This window comes from Neopsephotus bourkii, unplaced genomic scaffold (assembly GCF_033783945.1).
Source record: "Neopsephotus bourkii isolate Nb327-2 ecotype Australia unplaced genomic scaffold, CSIRO-AGI_Nbou_v1 NB_1825, whole genome shotgun sequence".
Taxonomy (NCBI): domain Eukaryota; kingdom Metazoa; phylum Chordata; class Aves; order Psittaciformes; family Psittacidae; genus Neopsephotus; species Neopsephotus bourkii.
In genome coordinates, this window is record NW_026902298.1 from 8,703,460 (window position 1) to 8,727,335 (window position 23,876).

General features: G+C 42.6%; 1 protein-coding gene across 1 annotated transcript in view; it reads left to right on the top strand.

Moving 5' to 3' along the window:
- EXT2 (exostosin glycosyltransferase 2) overlaps positions 1–16,868 on the top strand; it is a 76,883-nt gene extending 60,015 nt beyond the window's left edge. Inside the window, exons 11-14 of the mRNA XM_061343606.1 lie at positions 6,280–6,423; positions 6,956–7,084; positions 8,286–8,368; positions 15,037–16,868. Of these exons, the coding sequence (XP_061199590.1) occupies positions 6,280–6,423; positions 6,956–7,084; positions 8,286–8,368; positions 15,037–15,175 (495 nt within the window). The 3' untranslated portion in view covers positions 15,176–16,868. The remainder of the gene's footprint in view (positions 1–6,279; positions 6,424–6,955; positions 7,085–8,285; positions 8,369–15,036) is intronic.
- Positions 16,869–23,876: the final 7,008 nt, after the last annotated feature.

A 23,876-nucleotide genomic window follows, 5' to 3' on the forward strand; every position in this document is an offset into this window, starting at 1 on the left:
GAATCGTTAGAAAATATGGTGTTACATTTTAAGGAAGGTTTGAATTATTCAGTCACTCCTGTACCTGCAATATCTAGAGTACAACAGCACTGGGCTTCATACATGAGAGCCAGAACACACAATTGTTACCTAAATAGAGTGAAATAATGAAAACCACTTTTCTAAAGGGCAAAGTGCAAACTAAATGTGATAGTTGTCTCATTTTTAAGTATCTTGATTGCAGCTGTTAACACAAGAATATGTTTTTTAAGAGATGTTGGAAGTATTTCTTTAATGTGAATACACGTGGTAAAATACGGCTCTTTCTCCCTCTCAAGTGAAAGAGACTGTTAGCGAGTAACAAGCTTTGGCCTCCAGAAATGACTTGTGGTAATGTAGATATGCTGATGTAACAACAAAGATGTTAAGTATTGGAGACAGAGGTTTAATCTATCATGTGTGTCTCCAAAAAGGAAATAATTTCCTTGCCAGGTTAAGAGTAACAGGTTAGAACATGAAGTGTGAAAGATGGAATGAAGAGAAGACAACTGAAGGAAGAGGGTTTTGGCCACATATGCCTTCTTACTACTTCGTTGTCTACACTGAATGTTTTAAGCACTGCACTGCAACAGCAAAGCAATCAAGTGTTGGCAGTTGTGCAAGCTAACTTATTTTTGCCTGTGTTGGTGCTCATAACTACTAGTTTTCAGGGTGAAGTGATGGGATGAAAGATAACAAAGCCATAACGTGCCTGCCGTGTAAATCCTGGCTCCATTTGCAGTTTGATTTTCATTTTCATCAAGCTGTCTCCAAGTAAATAAAAAGAAGTTCTCTAGAAACCTAAGTGACTGTGTTAAGTAATTCCAAATGAAGCTCTGCTACTGGCAAAGCAGGTGTGAAGGGCTTCAAAGCAGAGATTCAAACTGCAGCTGAGCTTCAGCTGTGTCAGCCAGGAGTCGTGAGAAGTAGAAGGTGGTACTCATGTGTCTGAAGCGTTAATTTAAACATCCTCAGTGGAGAATGTTTGTGACTTCACATCTATTGGGTCTGGTTGTGCAAAGGCAGGAAAGGGTTATCCTCATGGAAAAAGAAAAGGCAAAGAGAAGGTGATGTGAATTCCCCTGTAGTCAGTGTGATTAGGTGGCAGTTGGGGCTTGCAACTCTTCATCCCAAGGTCTAGCTGCTGGACTGTGCTGGCTAATTTATTGGCCTTCTGTGGACCATATGCATTGGTTGTAGGGACTGTGTGAGGAGCAGTCCTTATATTCAGTGTGTGAATGTAACTGTTGGGACACAAGATTGTTTAGTCTGGCAGGCTGAAGGCTATTGCTTTTGCAGGGGTTTTTTGCATTTTATTATAAATCCTATTACTTTTTGATTCTGGGAATTGAACTTAACTGGACAGCCGCATCGATGGAAAATTGAAATGCTTTATAGAGCAGATAGCTGAGTTTGAATCCTTGTATTTTGAGATTACTTTTTTTTTCTTCCTCTGTAAATGAAATGAATAGAAATGCCTTAAAATAAAGCAGAGTATTTTATAAATACACATTTTTCCTCATATAGAAGGTGGGTGATGTAGTTCCTACTCTCTGGCACAGAACTCGGGGGCTGAAGATTGATCTTTCCTGTCCCTGAGTGTCTGTGACTTGCTTGACAGGCCTGAGCTGGCTCCCAGATGTTTAAATTATCCTCAGCCTGTGATAATTTATTTATCTGTTTATGTGTGTTACCAGAAAAGTATCTCTCTTGGTCTTGACTCATTTGCAGGGGAATCCAGAGGGAACAGTAGCAGCATATAATGTTACTAGAAAGTTTTCCTTGAAAAGTATGTCTGCTTCTGCTTTGGGCATAAGGAGGGCTGGAAACGTGACATTCAGTAATTTTCTTTTCTCCTCCTGACATCCTTGAGACTTTACATTTAAACATGTGGCAAAACCCCCTCTGTCACAGACTTGTCTGAATGTATAGAGCAAGGCTAAAAAAACCCAGGAAACTTTGATCTCTGTACACTTTCAGCCATAAAAAATTATAGTAACACTCAAAGTGTCAGACATTTTTTACTTGTTAAAAGTGAACTATTACGCTGCAGTGATTTATGGCATCACATAAATCTATTGGAGCAAGCAGAAAAATAGTCCGTGTGTGCTGCTGTACGAAGGTAGCAGAAGAATACTTATGACAGTCTGAGTTTGGAAAAAGCATTTCTGTTAAGTTACGTGGTGAAATCACAGGCGTGACTCGGGGCGCTGGTGGAAAAAAGCTGTTGGGGCTAAACAGCTTCTTCTCCACATACTGATCTTTGTGTCCACAGAGGGAGTATCAGAGAGATGCAGGAAAAGCAGCAAGTATTTAGATTACCGTAATTTAAACAAATGAAGACAGAACTATTGGCTTCTCCTCAAGTGTTTGGTGTCTGAAGGTGAGACTGAAAGCAAGCGTTGTAGTGTTCCCACCTCTGCGTATCAACTGGCCTTGGGGTAGATGGCTTTGTTTTCCTGTCACCCTGAAAAGTGGGGATAACAGTTTCCAAGTGTGAAGTTCATGAAGATTTCTTATGAACTTATGCAGCACTTTGTCCTTACAGAGTATTTTCATTGCAGCAGGGATAGAAATAGTCTAAATCGGGATTATTGCTCTAAGTCCATGGTTTTCTGTTCACAAAAAATAGTTTGGTGCATTGCTAAATTTGTGTTTTATCATTGGAAGCTTTTTGCCTTCTGTTGGTAGATGATCCTAGTCTGTCCCAGAGCTATTTTTCAGTGTTACATGTCTCTGGCGTTCTTTAAAACCAATCAACTCTGATGAATTACATGTTTCAATAGGCTAAAATCATCCTAAAGCTTGAATGCCTTCTTCAGAAGAATTCTTCCATGCCCATTCTGACTGTTAAAAGTAGATTTTTCAGCATTCCTTTGTAGGAGGAATAATACAACTCTGTTTCCAAAACACTTATTGATGGTTAAGCGCTGGCTGCTTTCAAAGCTCTTTTTGGAATTGATGTTATTTTACAAATTGAGTGCATGTGAAGCATCACTTATCTTTTAATGGGCTTTGTGTTGCCCTATAGCTTTGGGTTTTAGCAACAGCACAAGCTGTCCCTTTGAGGACCAGGGTAGACCTAAGAGTGGATGTGGCTCTGGCAGAAGAGAAGGAATACTGACTGGTTGGGATTTCTTTAATTTGCAGAGGGTAATCAGTGATTCATGCTTACAACATTGTCATTGGAAATGCTTATTATTTTTCATTGGATTTTTTTTTTCATATTTTTCATTGGAATATTTTTGTTTCATTATTTTCACTGGAAATGCTGAATGTTTTATTAAATTGTAAGAAATTCTAGTTGTAGTTAGCCAGTTCCAGTTGCACATGACTTAATATAGTCTGATACATTTAATGCATAAATGTTGGAGTTCATTCTGGAAAAGAAAGTGCTTCTCTGTCCTTCTGGCTACATGGAGAATGAGTTGTGGCATCTGTCCTGATGACACAGAGAAACAACATGGAATGGTTGAGGCTAGGAGGCAGAAAGAAAAGTGGAGAAATGAGGCTTTATGTGAGTTGGGGAACTTGACTTGGAAACACAATTGCTATTGTTTTCTCTTAGTATCTCTTACAAGACTTTTAGTAAAGCTACCAAGTCAGAACTTCTCTTTGACTTTTCATCTGGGAGATGCTTCATCCAAAAATACTGATCTTCAGGATTCTGTAGCAAAGTCACTGTAGTGGTGTCTGCAAAGAAGCATACCTCCTCTTCACTTGGCAATATGTTTTCCTTTGGATGAGTCCCTTACCAGTATTAAATCAGGCTATCCTCCTTTAGTCTGAGAACATTAATAAGATCACTGGCTAAAATGGAATGTATTCCTAACAGACTAATAAATTAGAGGCAACCCTCAAACCAGAAAATGGACCCTGGTACAAAATAAAGGGTAGCATAAGAGTCATTGTCAGTATTTTCATTCTGAATGCTTCCTTATAAGCAGTAGCTGTATATATTAATTTTGGCACAAAACCTGTGTATGGATTTGGGCAGTGAGCTGGATGCAGCTATTTGGAGTCTTTCCAGGAATTACCATTGAATGAACTAGTGATGAACATTATGAAAAAGCCAAGCTTTTCCACTGACTCCGATAGCACTTTCAAAGGAATCTTTGTTTAAATCAACCAAGTTATTTTTTAGATGCATCAAACTGACAGTTTTCAGAGGCCAGTATCAGGGTAGGGTTGTGTTTTACAAAGAGATGTTTGAGTAACATGCATTATAGCTTTTATTTTATGTATTTGGACTCTTGAAGATGACACCAAGGACAAAAACTAGAAGGGATATGAATCTGTGCTGCTGTGTTGCGAAGGCACTGAAGTCCTTTGGGAAGCAGTAGCTGAGTTTAATCTCTCTTTCAGCTGCCTTTAATAGCATGCCATTCCCTCTACAAGCATTCATAGCCCAGTGCACTGCAGAGTTGGAGTGTTCTGCCAGATCCTTTCTTGAACTGCCGCAGTAGCTTATGTAGTTGTGCCTTCTAACAGCTGGAGATGGGCATTTTAATAGGGTTCAAAATATACTAAAATGAAATCGTTAATTTTTGTGTCCTAGAGAGCAAGGAATAAAATTTGGGAAGAGGGATTGGTCATCCCTTTGATTTTGTGTTCTTTATTCATGTTTTTGACATGTAAAATAGGTATTTCAAGACCTCAGTGGCTTGCCTGCCAAAAATCTGTGCTTTTAATTTGCTGATAGCACCAACTTGTAGCAATGTCCTATGAATTTTCTTCCTTGAGTTCTGAATCATCTCTGCTTTCAAAAACGCTCTGTGTTAGAGGTTTTCCTGTCTAAATACACTCCCACTTCTTGTGCCCTAGAACTGTCTAGAAAGATTGATTTCTGGATAAAGTGCAAGTCAGGGAGTCAGAAGATCTGGTTCCCATTCTTTGTTTCCTGTATGATTTTTGGCAGGTTCCCTCATCTGCACGTTTGAAATAATAACTGCTCTCATCATGGGATTCTGAAGCTATATTAACTGACAGCAATAAAATGTGTTGAGATGTCTAGATGAAAAGGTATACAGTAATGCAAAAATCACAGAAATATGGATACAGGAGCAGGAATTTAAAGCTGATTGTTGTATCGTATTTACTTTGATAAAATACTTGCATGGAGTCCTCATAGTCCAGGCCTTCCAACTGAAACTTACTGGCACATAGGAAGTGCCTGAAGTGAACTGCTGACAAGGCAAGGTTTGTAGGATGGTGGACTTCTAGCTAACACTTTCTGTAGTGCAAATTCAACCGTAGGGTTCCCTTGCCTTTATATACAGAGAAAAGAGGTTTCCTAGTGAAGAGATCACTTGGGATGTGTGAGGTATTTTGTTGTTGATCTTGCATACACTATGAAATTTGGGGCTGTATGCGTTTATTTATACACTACCAATCTAAGCCAGAAACTATGTGACCTAACACTGAGTATCAGAGAGTCAAGGCTTGTATTCTTCCAACAAACCTAGCAGCTATTTGGGTTAAAGGACAGATTTTGAGCAATTTGTCTGCAAATAACACAGATAAAGACTTTGTTAGTGATCAGCAAAAAGGCAAACTGTGCATTCAGCAAGCAAATAGTGTTCAGACCCTTCTAAATAATTATAATCCTTTCTCCCTTTTTCCCCAATGCAGAAATTACCATTATTTAATGTGGCCAGCAGTGTGGAGAACTGGGGTTGCATTAATGATGCCCTTCTCCTTGTTCTTGTCTACCGTGTTTGATCCTGTAGTCAGCTACAAAATAATGTATGGAGTGACAAGGATGGTATCTTGATTGTATCCAGCTGTCTGGAACAAGTCAGGGGCAAAGAGGCCTTCCATGTAGCAGTAGATCCATCCAAGCACCCACTAAAGAATACCAGAAATATTAAAATATAAGCCTGTTTTAAGCCTGTTCTTATCAAAGGAAGCACATTGGTTAGATCCAAAGCCAGCTGTGAAAGTAGTTAGGTTATAGCCACATCTACTGAAGTTAACATCAAAAGTTCCATTTTAATCATGCTTGGGTTTAGTTAGTGTTAAAATCTTTTTGAATACTCGGTTGTATTTCTTTACAACAAGGGAGTTAGTATTGCTTTTGTGTCCTTTTGCTCTGGGGTATGGCTTCCCTGAGTTGTAGGTTCCTTCCAAAGCAAGCTTGGCCTTTTTCATACTGCTTCCAGACACCTTTCTATTCCAAGCATTAGGACTTAGAGGAATTGAAAGTGATCTTTGCACCACTGTGCAGATGTGTTGCAATGTGTCACATCTCTTTCTCTTCAGGTTTGGCGTGAGTTCCCTGACAGGTTGGTTGGTTATCCAGGCCGCCTGCATCTTTGGGACCATGAGATGAACAAATGGAAATACGAATCGGAATGGACCAATGAAGTCTCAATGGTGCTCACTGGGGCAGCATTTTATCACAAGGTAATGTACAACTTGTAGTATACTAATGTACAACAGGAACCTTTTATAAAGAGCTGTGTGTTTTTCTGTCATTGTCCTGTGTTGTGTGGTACTGTGGTTGTTTTTTACAACACTCAGAGTGCCAATTGCAAACTAACCCTAAACTTCTTGCAATTGCAGTGAAAACAACTGATTTGTCTTTGCCTGTAGAATAAAACCATTACCTTCATGACCTTACAGGAGAACTCTTGCCAGTTTGCATGAGCTGTAACTGCACAGTAAATTCTGCAGTGAACGTAGCTTTGGAGCTAGAAGTTCAAGAAAAGAACACAGATTGTAAAGAAATTTGTAAGATGGCTAGGAATTAAGCACCCAAAAATGATTTTGTGTCTGCTAAAGTAGTCGTTGCCTGAAGGCATTATCACAGTTCACCCATAATCCATCCTTACCTTCCTGCTCTTCAGTGACTGAACTATTTAGTCTTATAGTTACTGCATCTGTATTTAACTGCATCTGTATTTAAAATTGTCTTCTCTCTCCCTCTATCCTGCAGTATTTCAACTATCTTTACACCTATAAAATGCCTGGGGACATCAAGAACTGGGTGGATGCTCATATGAACTGTGAAGATATTGCCATGAATTTTCTAGTGGCAAATGTCACTGGCAAATCAGTTATTAAGGTGGGACTTTCCTGCAGTTTAGCTTTACAGAGTCTCAAAACATGATGTATATACTCATATAAATGTATTTAGTAGACTTCAATATATTACTTAATCTTCCTTTTTCTCTCATTGACCCCGGGTTTGGTGTCTTGTTCTTGCATGGTAGAAAAGCCCTTTTGGTAAAACTATGATGCTAAAGAACAAAGAATTATTGTTTTACCAGTTGTTTCTGGTGGTTATTTTAGCCATCTAGATGAGGTCTGAAGAAGGTGATTTAAATGATAGCTATATATATGTGTGTGTGTATGCATATATGTATGCACACACCCACATATATATATTTTAACTATTTGGAATCACTAGCAGAAAGAAATTGCCAACTGTCCGCAGCTCTCTGTGTCATGGCCTGGCAACAGCTGATTTATAGGAATGTTAATTGCAGGAATGTTAATTGCAAGATCAGCTTTAAATGAACTTTTTATCCCTGAATTAATTTCCTGACATGTTTCGACACGTTTTCAGGTCTGGACATTCACTCTGTACATTCATTTCCAAGTGTGTCAAGTTGGAATGAGATTTAGAGGCCACCAGGCGTTACTTCAATTAGCAGGGTCCATTTTCTCCTCTGTCCATCATCATTTACTGGGGCTGGTGGCTGTGTTTCCTAGAAAAGCCTTTAGAAGATAAAGTGTGTGTTTTTGCTGAGAAAGGTTTTGAGCTCTATGAGGGCACAGCAGAGTAATTTGGCACCTCTGTGCGATTCGGAGAGTCTTGCAGGGTTTGCCAGTCAGCTCTAACTGGAGTGAGCAAAAGAGCGTCTGTTGGATTAACGTTACGGTGAAGTATGGGAAGCTATATTTCATCGCTGTTATGGCTGCAAGAACAAATGGTGTTTATACAGGGACCTTGGCAGTGAGAAAACAGTCATTAAACAGGAATTAAGGAGCTTGTCATCGCCACTTCTTTTCAGTTACAGAAGGAAAAAAATCCTTCGAGCCGTTTTTATTGGGCCCCTGTGAATTTTGCAGTCAGCCGGGCCAGATGGAGCTGAATGGAGGAATGGAATGGCTTTTTTCTTCCCTTTTTTTAACCCCCCTCCTTTTTGAGCCAGCTCGGCTTACACTGCAGGCATGTTCAGAGGTATTGCACTGCTCTCTGAGCAAGGAGATTAATGTCCCTTCTGTTGCTATTTGATGATATCTGGCGTGCCTTTCTGCAGGTGACCCCACGGAAGAAGTTCAAATGTCCAGAATGCACAGCAATTGATGGGTTATCACTGGACCAGACACACATGGTGGAAAGGTGAGTGACCACCCTTTATTCCCCTTGATTGCCTCGTTCTGATTCCTTAGAATCTTATCCTGTGTCTCATTAAATTAGGATCAAAAACACTCACTGATTGTATTGCTGTAAATTGCTCATTTTGAAAGAATGTCGCATGGATATGATCAGCAAAAGTCATTCCTACAATGGATGATGTGACACTGAGAAGTGGACTACTACAAGAAAAGACTTTAGAAGGGCACAATTTCGGGCAGCTTTGCTGTAAAGCGTATAGGACACATATATGAAATTCACTACTTTCAGTAATAGCACATTTATGTTTTTCTGTGGCACATCAACTGTAATGAGTATGAGATCGATTTTCTTTTTGAACCAGGCTAGCTTACCAAAGAGAAACAAAGGTATAAGTTAGTCATAATGTTATTTGCATTGATGTTTGTACATTGTCTTTCCTCTAGAGATTGTGAAGCACTTTGCTTCCTCCAATGAAGGGCATTTGCCTCTCTATTGCATGTCACATTTTTTGACAATCCCAGCATTATTATATTTCTGTGAGGTTTAGTTTTGAAATCAAGTTTATATTTGCAAGGCAGTGAATGTTGAGAGTGAATACTGGAAGTTGCTAAGTATAAGAATTGCATTCTCTGCTTGGCAGTAAAATGGCTTTCCAGCCTTGACCAAGACACTAACCTTCCCTCTGCCTTGGCTTCTGAATGTGTAGAATAAGGGAAAGTTCCTTCACTTTTACAAAGCTGTTCAATGCCTGTGTTTGAAAACAACTATGTGATAGAATGGTTTGGGTTGGAAGGGACCTGAAAGCTTATCTAGTTCCAACCCTCCTGCCATGCTAGTTATTAGGTGAAACTAACCTGGGATCTGGAATTGACAAATGCATTTCACCTCAGGCTTCTTGCGTGGTTGCAATCACTCCTGCAAACTTTGGGAAGAATAGTTTGCAGCCTTAGGGTTGATGGGGTAGGTAAGCAGAGGTAGCCATAGTGCTGGAAAAGACACCTGGAGAGGTGACAATAAAAAATACCTGACCTGCATTTAAAATAGGCCATTTCAGATTTGCACTGAGACGCATAAGATGGATATCTTACCAGTTACCATCTTAATAGTGAGGGGTTTTTCTGCCCTTCTCTGCAGCACTCAGCAAACTTGAAGTGCTGTATCCATGTAGTGGCCTTCAGTAATGTAAATGATATTTATGGATTATAATATATGCAGTGAACTAATGCAGAACTGATTAGTAGGTTGGGGCTTATTTACAAGAGGAGTGCATACATGCGTCTGATGTGTAAACACACAAGATGCAACACATACAAACACATATGTAGTTTGGCTGATTGATTATTAACCAAGCATCATGGCAGATACTGAAGAGCATAACCATGAAGGTTAGTGACAAAGTATTTAGATTGGATGTATAATAAGTAGTTAAAAAAGGAGCATGGCAGTCAGAAGTAAAACATGCATCATTAAGATGATAAAAGATACTCTGCAGAAAACCTCTTAAAGGAAGGAGTTGGAAGCTTTGTAGATCTTAAATGTGAGCTGAAGGGGAAGCACAAGAGGTTGTCCTGTGTTTATCAGTTCTTCGCTGGCTTTACACGATGCACTACCTGAAGCCAGATGAGCTTTCCTGTGATCATACTAGTAGCATTACAACAGCACATAGGAATTTTGATCATGAACTAGGTTCTCATTAAGATAAAAACTATGAAAACAGAAGATGGAAAAGTGCTTTTTGCTCCTCAGTGCATTATGATGCTGGGTAAAGGTCATGTTTCCATGTCTATAGCAATTCTTGTATCCTCAGAGTAAAGTATCATTGACAGTTTATTGAGAACATGTTGAAACTGTTGCTTTGCTTCTCTGTAGTTTCCAACAGTTGAGATACCTGGGTTGTGGGACACGTTAGATTGACTGCAAATCCACATACTTTTATTTGCTCAGCCAAAGGAATACGTGCTGGGGTAGAGCCTGAGTGCAAGAGAAAATCTGGGGGGATACACAGTTTGCATGTATTCATTCAGGCTTCATTTTGAAGATCATTAATATACTGAAACATGCTACCCCCAATACCTTCTCACCCTGTGTTGTTATTATCTACATTCAATATAAGGGAGTTATTTGAAAATCTGAAAGGGTTTCTTACTTTGAATGTTCAAAGCTAGTTATTAATTTTAAGTGGGTAATGAATGATAGTAATTCTAGAGCAGTAAGGCTCTTACGGCATCAGGAAGTCCCTGTCATATTATCAAAGAATAACTTTGTACAGATAACTTTACAGTCTTGGGTAAGAAGAACAATACCTAGGGTATCAGGCAAAGAGCCATTATCAGCTCCACTTACAGCCTCCAAAGTGCCTGACTCCTTGTTCTTTAGCGTTCACAAATAACAAAGCAGGTGGTCTGAGCTGATTACTTCCCTGGATATTCAGGGATGAACCTACTGTTTGCAGAACAAGTATTTTAGTGGGGTTGCCGTGGCCATGCACAACATTTAGTGCTACGTTTCTGGTTCAGAAATAGCAGAGAGATGCTCAGCAACTGCCTGATGATTGTTGTGTAAGTGTGAGATGTTTGAGAAGTCATTTGTGGAGATCTGTCCAGGAGGGATGTGTAACTAACCAGTTCTCTTGGGCCTTTTGACACTTCCAACAGAGACAAAGGATAGATGGCACAGTTGAACTCTTATCTTCAGCATTAAGAGGGGGTTTTTAGACCAGTACTGAAGTATGTTTACAACAACTCAAGGGAAAGCCAACACTTCTGTTCTTCCTGCTGTGTAATTTCACTGATAAAAATAAAAGACTTCAGTCCCCAGGGTTATCAAGCTCCATCATTAAAATACATTAACCAAAGAAAGCTTTGAAACAAGAATCCCCTTCTTGCCCTAGGTTAGCCTTTACATCAGGTCACAGATGAAGCTGTAGGAAGATCTCATAATCCCTGTATTTACAGGTGCTGTTTAGCAACAAGTTTTCTGCCTTTAGCATCTTTGCATCTGGCTCTCAAAAAAGAGAAACTCTGTAAACTGCAGCCTAGAGGGCAACTGCCTGTACAGTGAATACAACAAAGGGCTCAGCTGCTTCTGCAGGCACATTAACAGCAGCGTCTTCTTTAGGACATACGCTTATTAGAGTCAAAATAGGAAGCTATTCCCTTATGAAGCAAATGGACCAGGTAACAGCTGGCCAAAGACTGCAGGTGCAGAGTTACCCTGCCAAAAGTCTTTGGGTTATAAGGGAGAGGAAACTGATGAAGAGAGGCCTTACCAGGCATGAAGTTCACCCAGTCTGCCTTGGGCAAGTAGGCACTTGAGTTCTAAACTCACACAATCTTAATTCCTCATTGAGCACAACTGTGTGGTGTCAGCAAAGCAAGTTAAAACCCCAGATAATTCTTGGAAGGAAGCATGCCTTTTAGTATGAATTTGCAAGGCTATTGACACAGCCAAGAAAAACACATCCCTCCATATGAAGATGGCATGTTACATTCTCTTGGCTATCTAGCTTTGAATGTTTAATGTTCTAGATACCCTTTCTGGTTTCTAGAGTCATAGAATAGTTTGGGTTGGAAGGAAACTTAAAGCTCATACAGTTCCAACCCCTGCCACAGGCAGGGACCCCTTCCACTAGAGCAGCTTGCTCCAAGCCCCTGTGTCCAACCTGGCCTTGAACACTGCCAGGAATGGGGCAGCCACAGCTTCTCTGGGCACCCTGTGCCAGCACCTCAGCACCCTCACAGGGAAGAACTTCTTCCTTATATCCAACTTTAAGTGTCCCCTGTTAAAGTGTAAAGCCATTACCCCATGTTCTGTCACTACGGTCCTTGATGAAGGACTTACATTGTCCAAAAGTGGCAAAGGTTTTGGAATTCAAGTGATTTAGTTCAGTGCAGGAAGGAGATGCTTTTCCTTCGGAAACATTTTGTGGCTTGTGCATGACATTTCTTTCATCTAAAAAAGCCTGTTTCTGATCTTTGAATTTGATATTTCCTGAGGACTAACTTTTCTAATTCAGCCAGAGTGATTAGAACATACTGGGTTTTCCATTTCCTCATTTAACAATGAAGTGGTTTCTTGGTGGTTAAAGATGCACTGTACTGGTCTTACATGGTCTTGCCACTAATGGTCTGCTGGAATGGTCTTGCCACCAGAATAAGTTTGGCTATATCAGAGCATCATAGAATAGTTTGGGTTGGAAGGGACCTTCAAAGGCCATCTAGTCCAATCCCTGTAGAAGGATTCCATCTCAATACTTTCTCATAAGACCTCATCTTTGATGTGGCAGTATAACCTTTGAAGGGAAGAGGTCACTTTTGTCTCCATTACCCATTCAGTCCTGTCTTTTGCTTAGCTCCGGTTGTGACAATGGCTGATCTGATGTGTCCACCTGCCTACCAAGCAGCAGGCTGAAATAACTAATTCATTTCACACTGGCCACCAAACAGCTGTTACATTACAATGTCTTTCAGTCATTACTGTCAGAGGCAGGATTTGACCCAGTAGACTGGAATTATTCTTGTATTCCAGAGACCAGTGAGGGCCAGCAGCTGTGCAAACTCCTCACATGAGCATCACTCAGTGCACCTACCTCCTCGCCTGAGAAGTCTCTGGTTTTCCTGCCACAAGACTTCTCCAATGCACACACCTTGGATTACAGTTAGCCATGTTTCTCAGAAGTAACAGATCATTTGGAAGTGTGGCCTTACCTGAAAATCAGATGTGTTTAAGGTATCTCATCTTGGGCAACAGATTGGTGTTCCAGGAGAAAACACTCAGTTCCTGGTTTCCATATTACTGTAACCTTTCTGTGCCTAAGGACCAAAGCTCACCCTCCTCATGGTTCATCTTGTTATTGAAGAGATTGTGAAGAGACTTGGGTCTCTTCACTGAAGTCCTGACTGATGACTCCTTTGCTGTTCCAGATCTGTGCTACCCGGGAGAAAATAGTGCTTGAGCCAGATCCAAAGGTTGCTTTCCACTGCACTGAGTTTCCTCTTACACTCTGAATTCCTTGTTTGTTTCCCAGCCCAAAGGTTTGAATCTGGAGACAGGAAGAAGACAAGGCTAGGTTGGACGAGACCTTGGGTAATATGGTTTAGGGCGAGGTGTCCCTGCCCATGGCAGGGGGGTGGGAACTTGATGATCTTAAGTTCCTTTCCAACCCTAACTATTCTATGATTCTATGATTCTAAGAAGTATGAAGGGATGAGAACACAGCGGGAAGTGAAATATCTGCATTTACCTGTACATAAATATTTTATTGAAGTATCACCCCATATGAATTAGTTTTTTCTGCCACTTTTCTCATGCCATAAAATGGTCTGAAATGTGACTATTGTAGCTTAAAACAGGCACATAGAGATGTAGCACATTAACAACCTGGACTTTGTGCTTTCCAGTCATGTAGTTAAGGAGGGAGCCATGGGATGGCTCAGAGGCTGAGGAATTGATTTTGAAAGCCAGTCTTGCTGTCCCATCTACTTCAAAAGAGTATTTGGGGCAGTGCTGAGCAGTCCCCATCACAAAGCTGTCACACTCAGTTGCTGTGATTGACCGGGTCTGTTGAGGAAAATTATCCTGGAGCCACAGTGACCCCCTCACCCTTCGAAGGAGTCGGGAGAGGGTGCAGTGGTTGTAGAGCAGGGGACCAGCTCTGGGACTGCCTGCAGCACGTCAGCCTCTGTATCTGAGTCAGAATACTCATTCACTTTGTGTTTTTGCTTTTGAATGGCAAAAGAAATGTGACCTGTTTTCTTGTAGCTGTCTGATATTATGTGTTAGGGACTGCTGTCATGGTTCTTGGTGTCTCAGGTTCTTAAAAGCTGGTTTATCAAGTACACAGCTGGTGTTAGCTGAGCTGCAGGGGGGATGAGACAAGCTTTTCCCTGCCTTGCTTCCAGGTAGGGAAATTCTTTCAGTGAAAGAGTTAAAGGAGCAATGTAAGGTTAAACATCTGTGTGCTTGATTTTTGAAGCACATGGCTGTTCCCTTCCGCAGCATTACTGACACCTGAGGTTATTAAAACTGAAAGAGTCATCAGCGGTCCCATCTTTTCTGTGCTGATGTGCCTTAACTGCTCAGGATCTTTGTATTTAGACAAGGAAGATAAACTGATTGGTTTCATTTTAGAGTTTTAATTCAGCTTCACTTTTAAGTTACAATGCAATCAGTGCTGGCCATACATGTTTATTTCTGTGGGAAAAGATAGAGCTTCTGAAGAAGCCTGAAAAAAAACAGACTTTTACTTCGAACTCCATTTTCACAAAGGCTTGGCTTTTGCAAAACCCTTATTATGAGCCAACCTGACCCAACAGTGGCCCTTTAAGAGACATGTTGGCAGTTAATCTGTTCTGGTTTACAGCATGTACATTGCTTTAAGAATGACTGGAATTCTAGGGGGAGGGAGAAGGGAAGCTTTGACCTCCATGTGCACATGTGCTGCTGCCAGCATCCCCTTGCTCGTCTCTGTGATTAAATGGATAAATCAAAGAACACCAGCTTCTTTGCAGTTCTCTTTGCAGTGAGGCTCTCTTTTTTAGTTACTAGTAACCAGCATGGCTGAAATACTTCCAAGCACAAGAGGGAAGGCTTCTCCCAGTTATGTTGGTGTGGGAGCTGATAGCCAGCCCAGTTGTTGGGTTCTTAATGACGCTGCTTTTCCCTTTCACCAGGTCCGAATGCATCAATAAGTTTGCCTCTGTCTTTGGGACCATGCCTCTCAAAGTGGTGGAGCACCGTGCTGACCCTGTCCTGTACAAAGATGACTTTCCTGAGAAACTGAAGAGCTTTCCCAATATTGGCAGCTTGTAAAGGCAGCTGTGAGACAACCCTGAGTGATGAAAACGACAGCTGAAAAGGTGCTAAAAGGGAATTAAAAGGAATATGTGGCCCTGAAGAATCGCTAGAGTGGGTTACATCTGAGGGAGATGGGAATGCATGTTGCATTCTGGTATGTTGTCTTCCTTTTACACTGCACAGAGGTGTAATAGAAAGCTGAAAAACTGCTTCTCTTTGGATCACAGAGGATTGAATCTGTTCATGGGCCCTCCAGAAATGCCCCCCATGCACTTTTCTCCAAGGGAGACTTTATGCATCTGAAAGAATAAACCAGAATCTCGCTCTCTGACTGGCATGACTGACCTCTCCTATCAAATGTGCTGCAACTCTCTGGGTTGTAGTATTCACCCAAAGCAACTGTCTGCAGTGTATAGCTGCTCCCTTTTCAGAGGAGCTTATTCCCTGTGTGGCTGGTGAGCCTCTGTCTTTTGAGCTTAATTGTTGGCTTAAGCAACTGTGTAACAATCATTTTCTTCTGCATAGTGAGACAAGCATTTATCTTTTTACAGCATCAGCAACAAAAAGCCGTGCGTTGTCACATGCCTTAAAGGGCAAAGCATTTTGTGTTTCATAAATTATGGTGGTGCAGATTGAGACACGCAGCAGCTGGGTGGATGGTCCCCTTCAGAGCAGAGACCTGCAGGAGGAGAACCCCAATTGCTGCACCTCTTCTTCTCAGGTTTTCTGCTACATCCATGCAAGAGACTGTGACTCTTTGTCAAAACTGGTTGTGTTACAATGGAAAAAAAGATGTGTCTTTCAGTCTTACTATGTTTTTTATTTTCATTATCAAAACAGTGGCCAGGTTACAGTTTTATGTCACAGCCATAGGTAAGAACAGTTATAAAGTAAGTTTCTTCACATCTGAATCCTCTTCAGCAAGCATGTGTTGTAGTATTGATTTGTAAAACCCTTAAACTTCCAAATTTCTCGGTTACAGCTTCCATGTGGGGCGATGTGTGTATGTACAAGACACTATTAATGCACACTTACAGATTCCTGTGAATTGCCATTCAGTCTTCTGCTTGTAGTTTAAGGAGCAACAGGCTCCCACTGAAACATGCAGCACTGGAATTGTTTCTCAGTGCTGAAATGAACCTGAATTAGAAAACTAAATGCAACAAAATGAGAAATAAAATTGCCTGGACTGTTACTTTTGCCCTTCAGTGTTAAAGAGGATCCCAAGTTGGGGTGGGAAAAGAATCTCTTTTCCATCACCTCTGATAAAATGTTTGTTACCAGATACGGGTGATTTCACTGTCTTTTGAAACCTCCATTACTGCCAACTACAGAGACAATCCTACTTGATGGGCTGTTTTTCTGTTTCACTGCAAGCAACCTTATTCCTCAGATTTTGCCAAACCCCAAACAATAGGACAAGTGTTAGGCATCACGGTTCACCCCCTCTCCTAAGCTGGATACGCAGCAATGACAGAAACCAAATGAAAGTCAGGCTAGAAACAGGAAACATCTGCTCCTATTTGTCTCACCCCCACTAAGACTTATCTTATTGCCCAATGCAGTGGATGTGCTGTGAATGAAAATCATATTGGAACAATAGCTCTGAGGGGATGCTTCACTTCATAACTCCCCTGGGATGTGCCTGTAAACTGCATCGTCTGATTCTCTGGGAACATTTAATTACTAGTAAATGTTTTTCCCTGCAGTCTTTGTTTCATTCCTAAGTTGCTGTGGGAGGGGGCATTGGGAAGCTAGGATAGCTGTTGCAGTGATAACAACTGCTGTCTGCACAGTGGGTGTCACAAGAGAGGAGGAGGTTTGTCGCTTGCTGTTCCTCTTTTACAGCCTCTCAGGTTCATTGACATGAACTTTCTTTGTGGATCTTCCCACTGATTTATGTCGTGGTGCTTGAGCATCAGGAGATACCAACATAATTCCCTTGAGTAGTTTGCTTTGAAAGGGTCGTTGTGACAGTGCAGTAGTCACTTCAGTTTTGGCTGTTCTTTTAGGGCTGATCTCAGCTTGGCAGGCCAAAGCAGTTTAACTGAGTTACATCTTCCTTACTCAGAGCAGTGAAGCTGCTGTGATTTCCTGGTTCTTTCTCAGCCAGTTTTGCACAGTGTTAAAAGGCACATGGAGGGTTTAAAATGTTTGGTGGAATATTATGAAGTGGGGACAGCCTAATCAGCCCTCCTAAATTGATTTACAGTCTCAGGTCAGTAGGAAGGCAACAGGCCCTTGTGCCTGCATCCCAAAGCATCCACAAAATGTCCAGTGACCTAACATCATGTACTATCCTTTGGCATTTTACAGTTGCATCTCATTTAGATGGTAATTTCTCTCTTGTTTTGTGCCATGGAGAAAATGGGCAATTAACTGTAAAAAAAAACAATGTAAAATGGTCTGCTTTCCCCCATGTTTGTAATTGTGATGTTCCTGATGGAAAATGTGAAGGGAAGATGTACCTGTATGTCTGATTTCAAATGGGCTTGTTGTCAATCTTTAAATCATTTTTAACTTTTCATTGTATATATATTATATTAAAAAAAGGTTAATATTGGTATATTAAAAAGTAAATCCATGGAGTATTCATTTTGTTTCCCTTCTGGAGCAGCACAAGGAAACACGGATGCATTTAGAAGGGAGAATTGCAGCGACAGGCTGTTTTACTACATAAATCTGTGTTAAACTCAAATATCCACACTGTACTTTAGAAAGATCTGTCAGTGTTTTGTCTTTCCCATAACTGGAGTTGGATGGTCGTCTTTGAAGTAGAAGTTGGCTTTGCACGAATTCATCCCAGTCACCTTTTTGAGGAGAGTAGATGTTACTCTAATTTTCTGCCAAGGTTTGACAGTAGCATTTATCTTGGAGAAATAGGGAACAGATCCTTTCTCTTCTTGTGAAGAGAGACAGCAAATGTTAAAGAATAGTGCTTCGGAGAAAAGAGCTTTGATGGAGCTGTGGAGACTGTGGAATCCAGTGTGGTGGCAGCTCTTTGTTTCCAGAGGTGCTGCAGCACTGGGGTGTGCTGCTTGTGCATAGCAATAGGTGTGATGGTGTGATGAGCCATAGTGCTTGCCCTGCCAGTAATGTCTTAAGGATACATTTTTAGCATCACCAACTCTCCCTACAACATGTTGACTCTTTCCTTCCTCACAGCTCCACTATCTCATTACAGGACATGCTGACTCAAGCTGTAATGTTCTGAATTACTGTCTCCTGCCATCTCCTGCTCCTACTCCTGAACCTCCTGCCATCCATCATGCTTCCGCTGGTGCAGTTCAAATATGCCTTACTGCAGCAAGTAGTTTATCCCTGTCAATTATCAGTTCAAGGGCCTTTTAAACTCCAGGGCCTTGGAGACACAGATAGCACAATAATTGCGAGGTGGGATTTAGGAGATGTTCAGCACCTCAGGCTCATTTTGCTTTTAGACTGTATTGGTGAGTGCTGAGCACTCTGGAAGAATGCGATACTGAGATACATGAAACTGGATTTAGGTGGGCAATTTTAATGTTAAAATCCCTTCAAGATTTGGCATAAACACCCTCCATAATGATTGTCTGGTACTTTGGGTGCTTCTCAAAGTAGAGCGCCTTTTCACCAGGAAAATGATTACTTGGTAGTGCATAAATCTTCTGCCAGGCCCTTTCCCATGGAAGCTGCTGTCGTAACAGGGCTACAGCACAATACAGGAGAGACAAACTAAAACTGCTGGTGCTGGTGAGAAGATGGATTTTAAATCCCATGGCCAGAGATCAGACAGAGTGAGTATGAATTTTTTCATCATTCTTCATAAAGACTTGCATCTTTAAACAATGTATTCTGCAAAGTTGTGTTAGATTAAATATATGCTAGAAAATGAGCCTCCAGTTGGTCTAGTTGCTAACTTCAGTCTGGTCCTGAAAGATTGGGAAGGTAGATATTCCACCTGTATTGTCTTTTCCTTTTGATTTTTAGGCTGGAAGCAATCATTTTCTGACAAAACCTGCCAGAAAACTCTGAGCATGGTATTCTATGCATCTTTCTGTAGGATCTGAAGGTTATCCATGAGCAGGTAGTCACTTCAGTCCTCTTGCTCACATTGATATGTAAGCAGAGGCATTTGCTTAGTGGAAAAATAGGTTAGATTGTGCTTTACTCTTGAGTCATGGATCCTTCAGTTGTACCTTGCACTGTTGGGAGTGCATGTAGGATGGTGTAAGTTCTTTTTATGATATATATACATATATATATACACATATATGATGCCTTTTTATTATATACTTAGATACAGTCTGCCACCGCTGTATCTAAGCACAGTACATTGAGCTGCATGGTCCTCCTGCCTTGGGTATAGATCAACCTGGAACTGCAGATAGGGAAATGGAGAGAGCCCATCATATACCCAAAGCCTTAGGAGCTGTGTGGGTTAAAACCAGGACTAAACCCCACTACCCAAGCCTGTGTTTTAGCAGAATGACCACACTTTTGACTGAAGTGTTTGTTTAGAGTTTGGGGTAGCTCAGTACCAAGGCAGAGGACTGTTAGCCTTGACATTGAGTCAAGCCTGCTCTGGCTTGAAGCCATTTAGTGACATTCCTGGTGCACTCTGTGTAATTTCAGCCTGATGGAAAGGGCTGTAATGAAGTCCCACCTCTGCTGATCTTCAGGATTCCCCTGTCTGCAGCTTCTTGTGGTTGCTTTGAAAGCGAGTTGTGTTTCCCATTAAAGGATAACAGCGACAATTGAGGCAATTAAGTGGAGTGGCATGGAGCTAGCAGCACACAGGGAGTTTTCCGACTGGAAACAGGGCAGCTCAAAGGTTCTCCCTGCAAGGTTGCCTGTTTGTTGTCTTCATTTGTCTGCAAAGGATCCAGTAATTCCCCTTCACATTTCCTTTACTCATTTTAAATGCCTGTTTACTCGACTCCAGACAAGCAGGACAGCGCTGCAGTGGCTGGGGGCTGAGATCAAGGCAATTTTGTCCTGGTTTCATTAGGTCTGCAGACTTGAATCAGTGCTCACTACCAGACAGTATGCAGGGTGGGGAAGACAACAGATAAGATGGGCAATGGGATAACTGTGTGTCTATAAATAACCCATGTTGTGAGTATTTCTACAGAGTCATAAGAAAAAGGAACTACCAGCTCAATAATTCACATCTATTGGATTTCTAACCTAAATTTTAGTTGGTGGAGGACTGGAAAAAGGTGAAAGCTGGATTGCTTAACCAGGAATTTTGGCTCTACAGGCCTGTGTGAGGTTTTCCACATGTGATATGAGATGTGGTTGCTCTTGCACACTGTGCTTTTAAAGGGTGAAGCTTCTCTCTTCTACCCCTTACCCCAATTCTGTACAGCAATGGGAACCTGTAAAACTATAAGCCAAAGCCCGGGAATGACTGAAAAGTGCCACTTATGGACATCCACCTGCCCAGTGGGGACATCAGTTACTTGTCCAGTAGATAAGGCCATAGTCTTTTAGAAGTTATCTTTTGCATGTATGTATCATAGAATCCCAGACTGGCTTGTGTTGGAAGGGACCTTAAAGCTCATCCAGTTCCAACCCGTGCCATGGGCAGGGACACCTTCCACTAGAGCAGCTTGCTCCAAGCCCCTGTGTCCAACCTGGCCTTGAACACTGCCAGGGATGGGGCAGCCACAGCTTCTCTGGGCACCCTGTGCCAGCGCCTCAGCACCCTCACAGGGAAGAGCTTCTGCCTAAGAGCTCAGCTCAGTCTCCCCTCTGGCAGGTTCAAGCCGTTACCCTTGTCCTGTCCCTACAGGCCCTTGTCCCAAGCCCCTCTCCAGGTTTCCTGCAGCCCCTTTAGGCACTGGAGCTGCTCTAAGGTCTCCCCTTAAGGAGCCTTCTCCATGCTGACCCAGCCCAGCTCTCTCTGTAACTCAATGCACTCAAGGAAAACAGTTTCTCACCTGCTGCTCTGCCTGTTTGAAAACTGTTCCTTTTGTGAAACCTTCCCTTCAAAGGGAGGGCCAGGTCTCAGCTGGATGCTGGGCATGGATGCTGCTGCGTGCCTTGGGGAACACTAGCCCCTTTGCCACACTTCATCCAACCAGGCAGGGGAAAAGGCTCGGAGCCGAAAGGACCGTAAAATGAGACCCAGGAATTCAGCAAGGAATTAGCCAATGTGCTGGGTATGGATGCAGCCAAAGGAGCAGATCCCTAACTCGGAGCATCTGTCTTTGCCCCATGAGTAAGTTATGAACTGAAAAGCAAGAGAAAGTGGAAGATCCTTTCACAAATAATAAACACTTGTTTGTCTCAGATTAAATGCAACACCTTTCCATGTGGGCTCCAGCTGGCTGTAAGTAGGTGCACCTTGCATGGCTGTTCCCGTCCTTGCCCATGAGAAGATTATTGTATATCCATCTGCTTAAAGGTTAATAACCTGCTTTTAAAAAGAGGAAGAAAAAAAGGGCAAATCTGGTTAGTTTACAGGAAGAAAAAAATTGTTTTTCATTAAAACTGCCCGAACTTTGCCCTGCCTCGAAGTCTCATTCTGCAGCAGGGAAGGAACGCGTTAACCGAGGTGCTGTAGCCACATCTCCCAGAGAGAAATTGTTCCATGTGTTTTAAACAGCTCTTGTAATGCCAGTAGGGAAAGTGCAGCTTCAAGCAAAGAATGCACGTTTCTGATCTGGGACCTGCCACTATCAAGAGTTTATAGGGAGACTTTTTAGCTCTTTGGCAGCGTTCAAGCCAGGAGCAATTTCTGTTGTAAACCCATACAACCAGGATGTTACTGAAACTGGCTTCAGGCTCTCAACACCCTGAGCTCTGCCAACATCTGGAGGATCTGGCTTTGAGTGCTTGGGAAGGGAAGGAATTTTTCTCCTCCAAGTGAGAGGAATGGATAAGCTTGCAACAGCACCTGCATTATCCATTTCTTTGAAAGATGGAAAACAGCCATGCTCCATCTGAACCGAGCTGATGCTTCCAGCCAACTGATGGAAAGGCCAGAGGGGCTCTGTGGCTTTGGTGGGTCGTTGACAGCTGCTGGGCACCTTCTCAGCTCTGCACAAATAAGAAAGATCACAGCATGGTTTGTGTTGGAAGGGACCTTAAAGCTCATCCAGTTCCAATCCCTGTCACAAGCAGGGACACCTTCCACTAGAGCAGCTTGCTTCAAGCCCCTGTGTCCAACCTGGCCTTGAACATTGCCAGGGATGGGGCAGCCACAGCTTCTCTGGGCACCCTGTGCCAGCACCTCAGCACCCTCACAGGGAAGAGCTTCTTCCTTGTATCCAATCTAAATCTCTCTGTCAGCTTAAATCCATTCCTCTCATCCTATCACTCCATGCCCTTGTCAAAACTTCCTGTCCTACCTACTTCTCTTCTACTCTCCTCTCTTCCCTGTGGCCAGTCTGTGCCGGGTATGGATGCGGAAGGTGCTGTGTGCTGGGTATGGATTTGGAAGGCGCTGTGCAGTGGGTATGGATGCAGGAGGCACTGTGTGCTGGGTATGGATGCAGAAGGTGCCATGTGTTGGGTATGGATGTGAAAGGCGCTGTGTGCTGGGTAGGGATGCAGAAGGCATTATGCACTGGGTATGGATGCAGAAGGCTCTGTGCACTGGGTATGGATGTGGAAGGCGCTGTGCACTGGGTATGGATTTGGAAGGCGCTGTGTGCTGGATAGGGATGCAGAAGGTGCTGTGTGTTGGGTACGGATGAGGAAGGCGCTGTGTGCCAGCTATGGATGCAGAAGGTGCTGTGTGCTGGGTATGGATGCAGAAGGCGCTGTGCACTGGGTATGGATGTAGAAGGTGCTGTGTGCCGGGTATGGATGCAGAAGGTGCCATGTGGTGGGGATGGGTGAGGAAAGTGCCATGTGCTGGGTATGGATGCAGGAGACACTGTGTGCTGGGTATGGATGCAGAAGGTGCTGTGTGCCAGGTGTGGATGTGGAAGGCGTCATGCTGTGGGTATGGATGTGGAAGGTGCCGTGTGCTGGGTATGGATGCAGAAGGCACTGTGCACTGGGTATGGATGAGGAAGGTGCTGTGTGCCGGGTATGGATGTGGAAGATGCCGTGCGTTGCGTATGGATGCAGAAGGCGCTGCCGGAGCAGCCGTGGCTCCCGGGAGCTGCGGGCAGGATGTTCCTGTGCCGGGACCCATCTCTTTGCGCGGGGCAGAGGCAGCAGCCCGTGAGCTGCCACCTGTTGTTAATCTACCCCAGCTAATCCCCCCCTGCGCTGCGTCAGCGGTTCAAAAGGGCACTGTTGGGATCCTTTGCCAGCTCCAATTAACGTGAGGTTCTGGAGGCCCCTCTGATCGCGTTTCATCTCCAGGAGTCAGGAACAAACCAGCCACATCGCACTTGGGAGGAGAGGAGAGAAGGAGTTTATTGCAAACCAAAACAACAACAACACCCTTTGTGTCCCCCGCTCTCGGCTGGGGCCCGATGGGAAGTTGGGGCTATTCCCAATGCGGCTGCTCCATTAAAAACTGGGAAAATCAAAACTGGTGCCCTGGAATTCCACCCTTTTCCCCCCAAAAAACAACCCCTGCAAGTGCAGTAAGTTACTTCAGAAAAGGTGAAAAAGAGCCAAGCTGCAAGAGTGTTTCTTCTTCTTTAATATTCCACTGTAATGAACTGGTAATACATGGTTGCATAGGCAATAACATTGCATGGCACAAACCTCTCACATGGCAACATTTTTAATGATACTTTTTTTGTTCTTTTTTTTTGTCATTTTCCTGATC